Source organism: Rhea pennata, chromosome Z, assembly GCF_028389875.1.
Source record: "Rhea pennata isolate bPtePen1 chromosome Z, bPtePen1.pri, whole genome shotgun sequence".
Classification (NCBI taxonomy): domain Eukaryota; kingdom Metazoa; phylum Chordata; class Aves; order Rheiformes; family Rheidae; genus Rhea; species Rhea pennata.
Genome location: NC_084702.1, coordinates 54,981,247 through 54,993,314, shown reverse-complemented (window position 1 = coordinate 54,993,314; position 12,068 = coordinate 54,981,247). Strand labels below are relative to the sequence as shown.

Sequence of the window (12,068 nt, the reverse complement as noted above, 5' to 3'; positions counted from 1 at the left end):
GCAGCACATAACAAGAAACTTATAAACATAAAAATATAAACCACAAACAGTATGTTAGAGCCAGGATTAACAAAGATAAATACTTACCTTTCTCTAATAAAGTCTGCTAATTCTTTTGTTGACAAATGTCCGTGTTTCATGTTGTGATACAGGACGTCAAAGCCATTGTTCCTTTCCCCCTAAGGATTAATAAAAATAAAGCAAAACTATCAAACACAACATGTTAAAGCAATTACAGAACAAAGTATAAAACGTATGTCTTTTAACAACTGATCAAATCTCTTCAGTTATATATTTCTAGGCTATATTCAAAAGCATTTATTTTCTGGATTTCTTCAGCTCTTGTTTTCTTTTACTCCCTAACTTATTGAAAACACTTAACATTGCCTTCCCCTTCCATTTCCTCTTATCTTTCATTATTCCCAATAAAGTGAAATTCAAATTTTGGGATCATCTGATATCCCACTTCCCCAGCTCCTCACACTTTATAGATCTTCTAACATTTTGCAAAATTGGTAAAACCACTGATCTTTTCTTTTCCACAGGTAACTGTCTGCTCTTAAATTTGGTTTTAAAACTTTAAGTACTTTCCAATCAGTAAGGTGAATCTCACCATTAAAACTGAGACACTGTCCTAAATGCCAGTTAATATGCTCAGCCAGCTTATCACTTTGGCACCTTGTTGAACTTCCTCCAGAAGAGAGGAAGCAACAACGGGGATTAAAGGAAGACAAGGCAAGGCATAGCACGGTGTAACAGCATTGCTACAAGAGAAGAGTTTTCCTGTCGATCTATCCATTTCCCTCCTCCCTTACATAATCTTCAGACCCATAATGCCACTGCTACAAACGACACAGTAACACTGCCCGCAGGAAAACTGCGCATATGTTCAGAGTGCAATGAAGGAAAGATGGGAAGTCAGATCCTGGACTTCTCACAGTGACAGCTCTACATTTCCAGTGAGAGGAGCCTGAGGATATGGTCACACATCCCATGAATCATTTCTGTCCCTTTTGTTCTGAAACAACTTGTTTGTGTAGCCATAAGGTACACATGATCAGGGAACTTATACAGCTGAAAAATAAAGCTGGCAAACAAAGTTCAGCAATCCAGATCACTATGAGGACACAAACAGCTGTATAGCTACAGCAGAAGAGGTGGAAGCAGAAAGCATGGAGCAGGCAGCAATTTGGCAACCTAAGTAAGTGGAAGCACCTTCAGATGAATGGAAGAACTTTGCAGCAGTCAGAGCAGTAGCCCCACTTACATTGAATGTAAAAAATATCAGGTAATACAACAGTCTTATCACTAGCATAAGAAGCTCCCTTAAAGGATCTCCACACATACACAAAAATCAATTCACAAGTAACAGATGAAAGAAGGCAGTTGGATTCAGATTGCTACCTAGAATTATTAGCTTTATTTGTTCCAAGTATTAAATAAATAAATAAATAAATAAAATGAATGTTCTTAAGGTTGCAGTAAGTTGGAACCTGAGAAAATGCCTCAAAATACAAGTCAATTTAGCGTAACTGCAATTACAGAATGGTCTGTAAAAACTATTAGCAGAGCTAAACCGAATATATTAAAATATAGCAAAGAGAACTATCTACAGAATATGGATTTTACAAGTTTGACAAAAAGGATAAGAACATAAACTAGTATATATAGGAAATATATAAATTGTGCTTTTATTTTTGTTATATAGTTTTACTATTTCAAGTACCAGTCTAACTGTAAAAGTTCAGGAAGCTGTTTGGAGCAATTAACGACACCAAATACAGTGTTCTACAAAAAAGTTTTTAAATACTCTGCACATGATACAAATAATGTTTGAGCAAGCCAGACCTATTTCTATTAGGAATAGGACCGCTGCAAAACGTAAACAGTTTTAACACTCTTTCTCTGATATTTAACTATCTTTCCTCACAGTTTGAGGCACAGAATAATTTTCATTAGTGGAGCAGTAATAGCTACCTTATTAACTTTCTATATTTACTCTATATAAAACCCGATGAATGCTACCACATTACTGAAATGCCAGAATGACTCTATAAATCCTCACTGATATCTTCAGTTACGATATCAAACTAACTTCTTTAACCATTCTGAAGTTATCGTGTCCAAATCTAGAGATAAACATTTATCAGTAGGTGTTAAGCATTACTTCCAGAAAAATTAATAAAATATTCCTTTATGAACTGTTCTCTCTTTCCCTTGTATTACAGTGTTTCTTCTATTTAAGCCAATACATTGCACACAATGTGCTGAACACAGAGTGCTTATAAACTTTTAAAGTGACTTTTCTAATGGGGTAGCTTTTAATCTTTTCTATACTGAAGCTCCATAAATTTCCTGCCTGTTTAGAAATACAGGAAGAGTAGCATAGCCATGACCCAGTGTCTGGCAGCAGTCTTCCTGAGGACTGATAATCTGTCACAAACGTAACTTTGTAAAGCTTTGCAAAATGGCACATTTCAGAACACCCAATTCCCATGATCTTCTTGTTCCCCGACTGTAAGTGAAATTTACAGTAAAGAAACTAATTTTTCCACTTAAGTGAAGTTTTCTAGTCAGTTTTGCTTGTTCTTGATCTCACGTCAACAGCAGAAAGCACAGCAGAGAAACAGAAGAGATATTTTCCAAATTAAAAATATTCCTTTGAAAGCCACATTCTTATACGTTATCAATAGTTATTAATCCAAGAAATTATGTGAAAGATACATTAAGGTTTAAACAAAGCAGCAAGACACACATGTATGTGTATACATACATATGGCAACAAACCAGCTCTTTTGGGGGCTGTTTTTCCTCAGCATCCCCCCAACATGTTGGGCAAAATTCTGTAGATGGGAGCTATATGACAAGCTAATTTTTCTTCATTAAGTGTTTTTATCCACTAATTCCTCATGCCAACAGCAATAGCTGAGGTCACTGAAAGTCCAGTACTAGCCTACTTAAAAATAAATAAATGCAGTAGACAGCTGATGGAACTGAGACCTTCCACTCCCATACAGAAGCAATTACTGTTGACTGCTAATAGAAAGCCAGTGAAGTCAGATGCAGATTTCTCTAGCAGTTGCCCAGATCTTGGAGAAAGGAGAACATCCTTCATCACGGATAATATCCTATGAGGTTATATGCAACATACTTCCTGATCAGTTTGAAAGACCATTCTGTGAATATCATCGTGGGGGTAAAATGTCGTCTGTTGAGGACGACGCTGTCATGATTTTGCAAAAACAACCATAAAACTGTGTATGAGAATGTACCATTGAAGTGGTCTCCTATCCATGCAGTCTCCATTTAATTACTTAGAATTTTATTAAGAGTTTTTTCCTTTTTCACTAGAGCTAACAAAACTCCTTTCAGAAGCTGATCTTCTTGTTCAGATTTACCATTTGGCAATGCCATAGAAGAGCAGATGTAATGTATATGCCCACTGACAGAAAGCCATAGGAAGAAAGACTTCTAATACATGTAAACACTTCATCTAAATAAGCCTACAATAAGACACTACTGATCACTTTGCATACAAAATAAACTAGAACCACAGAAAGTGAGGGCAGAGTCCTTCCATTTCCCTTCATCAAAAACTAACTGCTATGATTTTCTCATGGAAATGAAAGTAACCCTGTCAGCAACCATCAAGTCAGAATGCAGTATTTCCATGACTTGTGCATAACAGGAAACAGATTACAGGAACTCCCTCTTTTGCTAAACTATTTTTATTAGACTTTAAAATTTTTTAAGAATAAGTTTTTGTTTCTACATATAAGGATAATTCTGAATTTTAAACCTACATTTGATATAGTAAACAGAAATCTGAGGGAATCTGTAGCAGTATTTATTTCCTATGTTTCTGATCAAATTGTGTAAGTATAGGCTTTGTCTACTTTGGACTAAAACCTTTCAACATCAATGCATATCAGTGCAAAAAGCTAATACTCTCTATATAATACCCTCTTTTTACCTAATGTAAACAAACATCCCTTAATTATTAAAGTTCCTCTAAAGTTTCCACAACTGTTCAGATATTTAGTACTCACTTAGTCAGTAGAAGAAAGAAGAGGACAGCTACAAACACTGTTTTGATGGCAAAACTTAGCAAGTGAGACATTAAAAGGCACAGGTACTTAAACACCTTTTGATTTTGGTCAAACTTCAGAAGACTGACCAAAGACATTCAGATATTTTGTTCCTAACCAAATTCAGCAAAGTAAGAAACATTCAACAATAGGCAAACTGCCATCATTTTAACCTATGCTTTTATAACCTACATTAGTAGTGGCCAAGTATGCATGATTATCCTTCACCTCTATTCAGCCTTCCAAACACGATCACATTACCACATCATGCTAAAGGAATAGAACAGAATGAGAAAACTATACGTTTTATTATAAGTCACTTAAGTCAAAACCTTTAATCCTTTTTAAAAAAAAGCTTCCCAAGCCCACAAGCAAGCAAGTACTCAAGTTGCAACATTCAGAAATGTTGTTTCAAATTAATCACAATTTTTTTAAAAACCATAAAATATTTACGTCTCTATCTAGCTCTCGTTTTTTGAGCATTTGAAGTAAATTAATCTCTAAATTTTAATTTTCAAATCCTAGTTTTGACGTACCATTATAGCCTTACTGAAAAAGAGACCAACCAAAAAAATTGTAGTAGTAAGAAAAACAAAATTAATGTTCTAGGAGGTACGCATATTTTAATGGATTCTTGTTCTTATGGTTTCGATCATTATTCCATTTATTATAAACAGCAACCCCATACAGATCAGGAGAACCCCAGCCAGGCTGTCCTAAAATGGCTTTTCTGAACTTGTATTGAAAGCACAACTATAAAGAAACCTTTTTATCCAGAAAGGAGCCTAGCACCCAAATTACTCATTCATATTTCCCTATATTCCACCAGAATGAATGAATACACAGTATCTAATGGTTTGTCAAGCACAAACTAATTCCTCAACCTCTTGCTAGGTTTTAGGTCACAGATAAAACTACTGGTTGTACTAAAAACCCACCGTAATTTTGAAAATCTTTTCAAGCTGAGTAGAACTGCTGAATCCAAAATATTAAGTGCTGTCACTTGGGTTAAACAAATCAGATTTAGCCTCTGTTATTCATATTTTCAACCTTACAACTGTATATGGCAAACATGATATATAAGTGAAATATGACCCCCAAAAGAGCCCCTCTTGTTTGATGAATGCTAAACATTACACACATACATAAAAAGGAAAAGCCTAGAACAGAATGAATACAGGCAAGAAAGTTACTTGCTTCAAGAACAGAAAAATCTCTATCTTTTGCCTCTTGTTTTGCTCAGTTCCAGAGAGGCTGTCCTACAGCAAGTTTTATACTTAAAAGTACTGCCTACATGACAATGTCAGTTAAGAGTGTGAAAAAAAAAAATACACCCCTAATCAACATCCTATGCAGGCAAGAATCCTACTAAAGAGAATCCTTCCAGCATAAAAGTCCTCTCAACAGCAAAATTCTGCCCGTTTCAAGAACGTTCTAGAGCTGCACCGATACGCCACCTAAAAACTGCAGGCAACCAACCCATAACCCACGTGTGTGTTTGGGGCAGCGGGAAGGGGAAAAGCACAACCTCCTTTTATTAGCAAGGCACAAGATTTAGCACTCCACAACAAAATTAGGGGGTTCTGAATGTTAAAACAGACATGCAATACTCGGTTGTATTGCAAAATGGCATTTAACAGCAGTGTATTCTACACAACATCAAATACAAGAGGAATAGAGAATATCTGTGACTAAATAACCTTCCTGAGAAAAAAAATGACCACAGAAATAGCATTTAAAACTAATAAACTTCAAATTAGTTATTTTCTGAAACTATATGTAGCTTTTCAACAACTGCAAGATTTGATTAACACAGCTTACAAAATATCTTAACTATTAATTTACAAATAGTAATTAACAGAACAGACTGCATGTTCATACCCTGTCTAACTACTAATTTACAAATACAAGTGTACCAGAATGATAGATTGGGAGTTCACTTCTATACTTCTAAAATTAAAGTTACAAATATTAATCATAAAAATCTTCTTTACCTACATGCTTTGGAAACATATACTATTTGTTATGGTTTATTCATGTTGATTTGTTTTCATTCACTCTTAAGGGAGTAAGACTTCAATGAAATAAAGCAATAGAACTTCACCTAACCCTAAGTAAACTTAAAACAAACTCATTTTAGATGCTCTGATAAACACTGTAGTGTTTATCACACAAGTTATTTAAACTGTTACTGCTTCCTACTGTTTAAAATGAGCTTACTTAATTTACTACGGACACTGTATACATGAAAATTTTCTTCTGATAAATACTACAGTGTAATGTTTTTCAAAGTTGCTATCAGTAGTTAATTTTCAATTACATTGTCTCTGAAAGAACTAAAAGAAAACTGAGAGCATCTAAAAATATAAAAAGGTAGATCCCTGACGGCCCAAGTAACACAAGTATCTTCTTCAGTTCCAGAAGTTTTGAGCAAGTCTAAAACAAAATGGATGTGACAATTTCAATTTCTTCCTTCCAGTTTCAATAAATTAAAGGTCAGATATCAAAAAAAACCCATACCCATAAAAGCTCTATGCATGTGGAAGAGGACATACGTATTTTTTTCTGTATATGTAGATAATTAAAAATATTTTCAAGACAAAGAGGGAAAGTTTCCAGCCAGATGAAACGCACAAACACAGAGGGAGGAGACTCAACAAATATTGCACAACAGCTCCCCTGAAACTGAGCATCCAACTAAATGCCAAACAGACGAGTAGCCCTGCGTAAACACATGAATGAAAGTCCAGATGGAAGCATGACAAGTCTCCATGTCAAGCATATTACATAAGCACATAAAAAAATATGCCTTATATTTATTAGAATAAGTCTCTTCCCCAAGTTGTTGGACTATTAACTCTGGATACAGCCAGTTCTTACGTGTTACAAAATCTCCTGGAAATAAAGGAATATTCCTCACAACCACACTCTCAAAAGCTACAGGTAACATTAAGTAATTAAAAAGAAGAAAAAAAAAACCCCAAAGCTAATTTAAACACACATTTTTAGATCACAAAATTTCCAGTTAACATACACAGCATTAGGAAGAGACCAATTTTCAGCTATACCCAGAACTTCTAACAAAATTATCAAGTTAATTTAAAAAAGAAATAGGAAATATATATTATCTTAGAAGTGTCTCATTTTGCTTAATACAGTGTAATAGATTTTCAATAACAGCATCACCTGCACCATTCAACCAATCAGTTTAAAATCAAACTTACATCAATGCTTGTGCAATACTTCCTAATAGTGCTAAGAAAGGAGTAAGTCAATGAACCAGTATCAGTGTACTCAAAGTGACAAAAGCTAATTATGTATAATGGAATAACTTATGAAAGTCTTCCTTTCAAATTACATCATTGCTTTGATATAGCGCACACATAGCAGCAAGCATCCAATGTTTTATGACAACGTCCTAATTAGGAGTTGGGAATGTTTGGCCATGTGACTCGAATGCCTGAAACTCAGTCATAAGAATCAAAGCCAAAGAATCAGTCATTTATAGCCTGTACTATTTGTTTGTAATTTTTGATAGCACAAAAACTAACTGTATTCTACTGACTTTTAAAACCTCTGCTCTAGAGTACTGAACTGTATTGTATACTTGCAGACCCCTAGTTTTTTCAAGTCACAGAAAGGCCTGCGTGCTTCAATTTTACATGTCCTAAAAATAGCTTTGTTTATCTTCCAATGACATCTTAGGAGCAGTTGACAGGTCCAAAACCATCTCAGAGAAAGCGCATTTTTCTTATATTCCCTACAAAAATAACTGCAACTACTCAAATACTCTTAATAGTAGTACAGTGTGAAAATCTATAATGATAAACTACAAGACTATTACTATAAAGAAACTAAGATTTGTTTTGTTTACATGAGAGTATTTTTTAGGAAATTCTTAAAAGAGAACAGTGTGTAAGAAAAGACATACATTCATGTATATGTCACTCTTCTCAAAAAATCAGATAAGCCCCTCAAGTTTCTGATCACTTTTCCTACCACTTACAGAAAGTTATTGAATCAGTAAATGACCTTCTACAGCAGATCGTCCGGAGTTCAATTTTCAATGCACAATTTCAGAGAAAAATAGATGACAGCACGTACATGCATAATTAAATATTAATTATACTGTGTAGATTCATCCCCAAGTCAATACTTCATAGAGTATAAGCACTCCATTTCACAGATGAGGAAACTTATGGTAGAAGGCAGAAGGTTTTGCCCAGTGCAAAAGTGAGAAACAAGACACAATTCTGAAGTTCTATGCAACACCATCTCTCCTTCTATTTATCAGCTTATTTCATTTTCTAGTCATTACACATTCAGCGTATTTCCACAGCAAACATCTAAGTTTCACCTTAATTCTGTCACCATGTTTCAAAGCATATAAAGGGTTTGTATCCCGTATCTTACAAAATACTACAGTAACAGTTCTGAACAGTAACCCATTCTGAAAGGTTGACCAAAACAGACAAACCAAATGACTCAAAATGCATGAACTTGTATTAAGTCTGGTTCCCAGGCCCTACAGAAACTCACTACTTTCAGACATAAAAACCACCATATTTAAACAACACAGTTATTCTTGGAAGATATTTACCCACATCACAAAGTAGCAGCAATCCCCATTCCTTTTGATTTTACTTCTAAACAAAAGAAAACCCTGTCCATGGTATTGCAAATGTTTCTTTGACAATTTTTCAAGTTTCAGACCTTGTCTAGTGTCTTTGTCATAACTGCAAGGCAAGCAAGATGAGTATGCTTGTTTTTCTACTTTAAGAAATTTTTGGAGGTAGATGATTTGTACTAACAGAAGAAAACCTCCTTCTCTTGGCACTCACTGCCAAACCCACGTTAGGAGACTTCCAAACTAGCTATATGGCAGAGGCTTTGTAGAGCAGTAATGGAGAATGGGAGGGAGGTTTGAGTACGTCTACTATCTCATATTTACTGTTAGCATTTACGAAGACACAGACAGGGCAACCGAACACATGGGAATGGCCCACTACCTTTACTAATCTAACAGCATTACTGACTTATTACCAGCATAAAACACAGTTGATCAGACAAACAGCTAAAGGAACATATTAAAGTTTTATTAAACAACACATTTCATTTGCAAAATATTTGATTTCACTTTAGATAGCTAATTAACAACTGTTACTTTACTTTATTCCTAGTAGGAGAGATTAACTTTTTGAAAGTGTAAATTTTTATATTAAAATAATTTATTGTTTTACAACAGATTTAAAAAAACTTGACACGAGTTTAATAACTCTCTCCAACAGAGAAGCTTCAAATTAAACAGATTTATATGATGAGACAGCAAAACTAGTATTTTGTTTCACTGAATTTTAATATTCCATCTAAAAGAGGAGTTAAAATAAAGAGTCAAAGTTAAATGTATGGCTGCCAACAAAAGACAAAACCAGGCTTGCACTATGCTTTATTTTTAAGACTAATATACTGTATGTGAAATTAGTTTTCTCTAAACACTGAGAACATGCTGTTTAAGTACAAAAAGCAGACATCTAAAATATTTTCTCCTCTTCCTATTTACGTCTCGTCAAATAGGCACTTTTACATTTTCCTTGCTAACTGGTAGAGCCACATACTAAAAACCAAACGTGCAGTAAAGCAATTGAGCTGCAAAATGCCTGATGATTACAAGAACACTTATTTTAATGTTTCAGTCCAGATCCATCTGCAATGAATACAAGCGTTAATTCATGTGAGACTGAATAAGAATTCAACTTCATATTTTAAGCTTTTTTCCATAGAAGCGTATCTATCTATTCATTCAAAAAACGCTTCTCTTCCAGGCGACTGACAAATTACGTTTCTACAGCAGGCTGGAAGGTGTTTGTTGTCTCCCTGGCCGGCTGCAGCTCGGGCTGTACCTTCGACACGCAGACGGCCGTGAGTCTCGGGTACAGCGGGATGGAGCTCTGCCGCGCAGCTCTGCGTGTGCGCGCTACACGCGCAGCACAGCACGGTCCGAGCTGCTTCCCCCGAACAACCGCATTGTTCGGGAGGCTTACGGAAGGGAGGCCAGGCTCCAGGCGAAGCCACGCTCAACGAGACCCCCTCAGCAAAGCGTCGCCGGTTCGTGGCCGCCCCGGCCCTCGACACCCTCCTCCTCCTCCTCCTCCCCCTCCCCCCCGTGCCGCCCGCGGACCCTCGCGCAGCGGCGCCGGGCGAGGCGGCGGCTCGGCGCGACGGTCCCCGCGCCCCGCCGCGGGCTGCGCCGCCGCCGGCCGAGCGGCCGCTCGCTCCGCCGGCGCCGGCGCCCCCCGGGAGCGCGCAGCGGCGGCGCGCGCAGGCAGCCCGCGTCCCCCGGCCCGCCGCCGCCAGCCGCGCCCGGGGGCCGGGGTGGCCGCGGCCCCCGCCGCGGCGCGCGCTCCCCGCGGCAAGGCCCCAGCCCAGTCGCCGGGTGGCGGAAGGGCCGAGGCCGTTTCTCCGGGAGACCCCGGCTGCCCCGTGCCCTGCTCTGCCCGTGCCCTGCTCTGCCCCGTGCCGCCCCGTCCCTACCCAGAAGCTCTCCACGAAGTACGCCATCATCATCCCGCCGCCGCCGCCCCGGCCCCCGGTGAGCGCGGCCCGGCCCCGACCGCCTCAGCCGCCGGAGGAAACAGGCGCCGCCGCGGCGCGCCGCCCTTCCCGTTACGGTGCGGCCGCCCCCTTCCACACGGCTCCGCCACCCCAGCCCCCGCCCCAGCGCGCATGCGCCGCGCCGCGCCGCGGGCGGGCGCCGCGGCTGCCGCTCCTGCGCAGGCGCCTCGCGCTCCTCCCCCAGCCGGGCGCTGGAGCGGCGGGCGCATGCGCGCAGCGCGCGGTGCCGGCGCCACACCTGGCGTGCGGCCGTGGTGCGGCCGTTGGGCCCCTCACCTGGCCGGGGGGCGGAGGGGAGGGCGCGCGGCGCAGCCGTTGGTGCCGCCCCTCCTCCGCCACGCCGGGACCACGGCGGTAGGTTAGGTGCGGCAGGGAAGGCAGGGGAGTCAAGGCAGACCCGAATTCAGGTCTGCTTTGCCGTCCCTGGAGCTCTGGAATACACCTGAGCAGAAGACGGAAGCGCAGCTTGGCTCTTTGCCTAAGGCCACACCTCGACAGCACGAGGACACTTGTGAGCCTACTAGATCCTGTAATGTCTGTACACTCAACATACAAGGCCTTTGTGTAGTTTCTAGCTATTAAAAGAATAACTGCTGTGAATTCATCGTACCTCGAGAAACCTCTTCTGTCTGTCTTCCCTTTTGTAAAAATACTCCATTGTGAAAGGAGCAGCTAGCGAATGGTTTGAGGGTGGAAAAACACTTCTCCAAAAGCACACACAAGCTGGTAATTGCAGTCCACAACAAATTCACTTTTCAGAAGTGAAGAAAGCCTAATCTATGAAAATAGAAACATATACTTACAGAAGACAGCTTCAGGAGAAAACGATGAATTAACCTGTACAAAAGAGTACTTCACACAGCTGTTGCCAAGGGGAAGGAAAAAGGACAACAATCACCTAACAGTTTAGAAATGCTAAAATTCAATTTCATTGGGTTACTTCACTCCTCTAGATTCTCATGGATCTAAAGGCCTTCAGGCAATTCACCTTGCCTATGCTTCTTGCCTCCTGGCCCAGAGACTCAAACGTGACAAAGGCCAAAAGCAATGTGAATGTCCACATGCTTACTGCCTACCAACATTCATTACGCATTTTTACTGAAATTATTCAGTCTTCTAGCATAGCCTCCTTTGTCACAGATATAACTAGCCAGACCATCTGCAGTCAAACAGTAAGCTTGCTCAAGAGCCAATATATCTCGAATAGGCTTCTCCTTGCAACATTGGACTATTGCACATTTGCAGAAAAATAAATAACTTGTCTATTTAATGACTACCTTAAATACGGTTGGCATCAATAGTTCATCACTATTTCACTATTAGGACAGGAACAGGCAGACTCAAAAATCTGAGTAAAATCCCCTCTAA

At 39.4% G+C, this 12,068-nt stretch overlaps 1 protein-coding gene across 4 annotated transcripts in view; it reads right to left on the bottom strand.

Annotated features, from left to right (window-relative positions):
- The window catches only part of FCHO2 (FCH and mu domain containing endocytic adaptor 2), an 85,609-nt gene extending 74,887 nt beyond the window's left edge, over positions 1–10,722 (bottom strand). For all 4 annotated transcript variants that reach the window (XM_062600420.1, XM_062600422.1, XM_062600421.1 and 1 more), the window contains exons 1-2: positions 10,620–10,722; positions 88–179 (exon numbers count right to left, since the gene is read on the bottom strand). In XM_062600420.1, coding sequence (XP_062456404.1) covers positions 88–179; positions 10,620–10,652 — 125 coding nt within the window. In that variant the 5' untranslated portion in view covers positions 10,653–10,722. The remainder of the gene's footprint in view (positions 1–87; positions 180–10,619) is intronic.
- Positions 10,723–12,068: the final 1,346 nt, after the last annotated feature.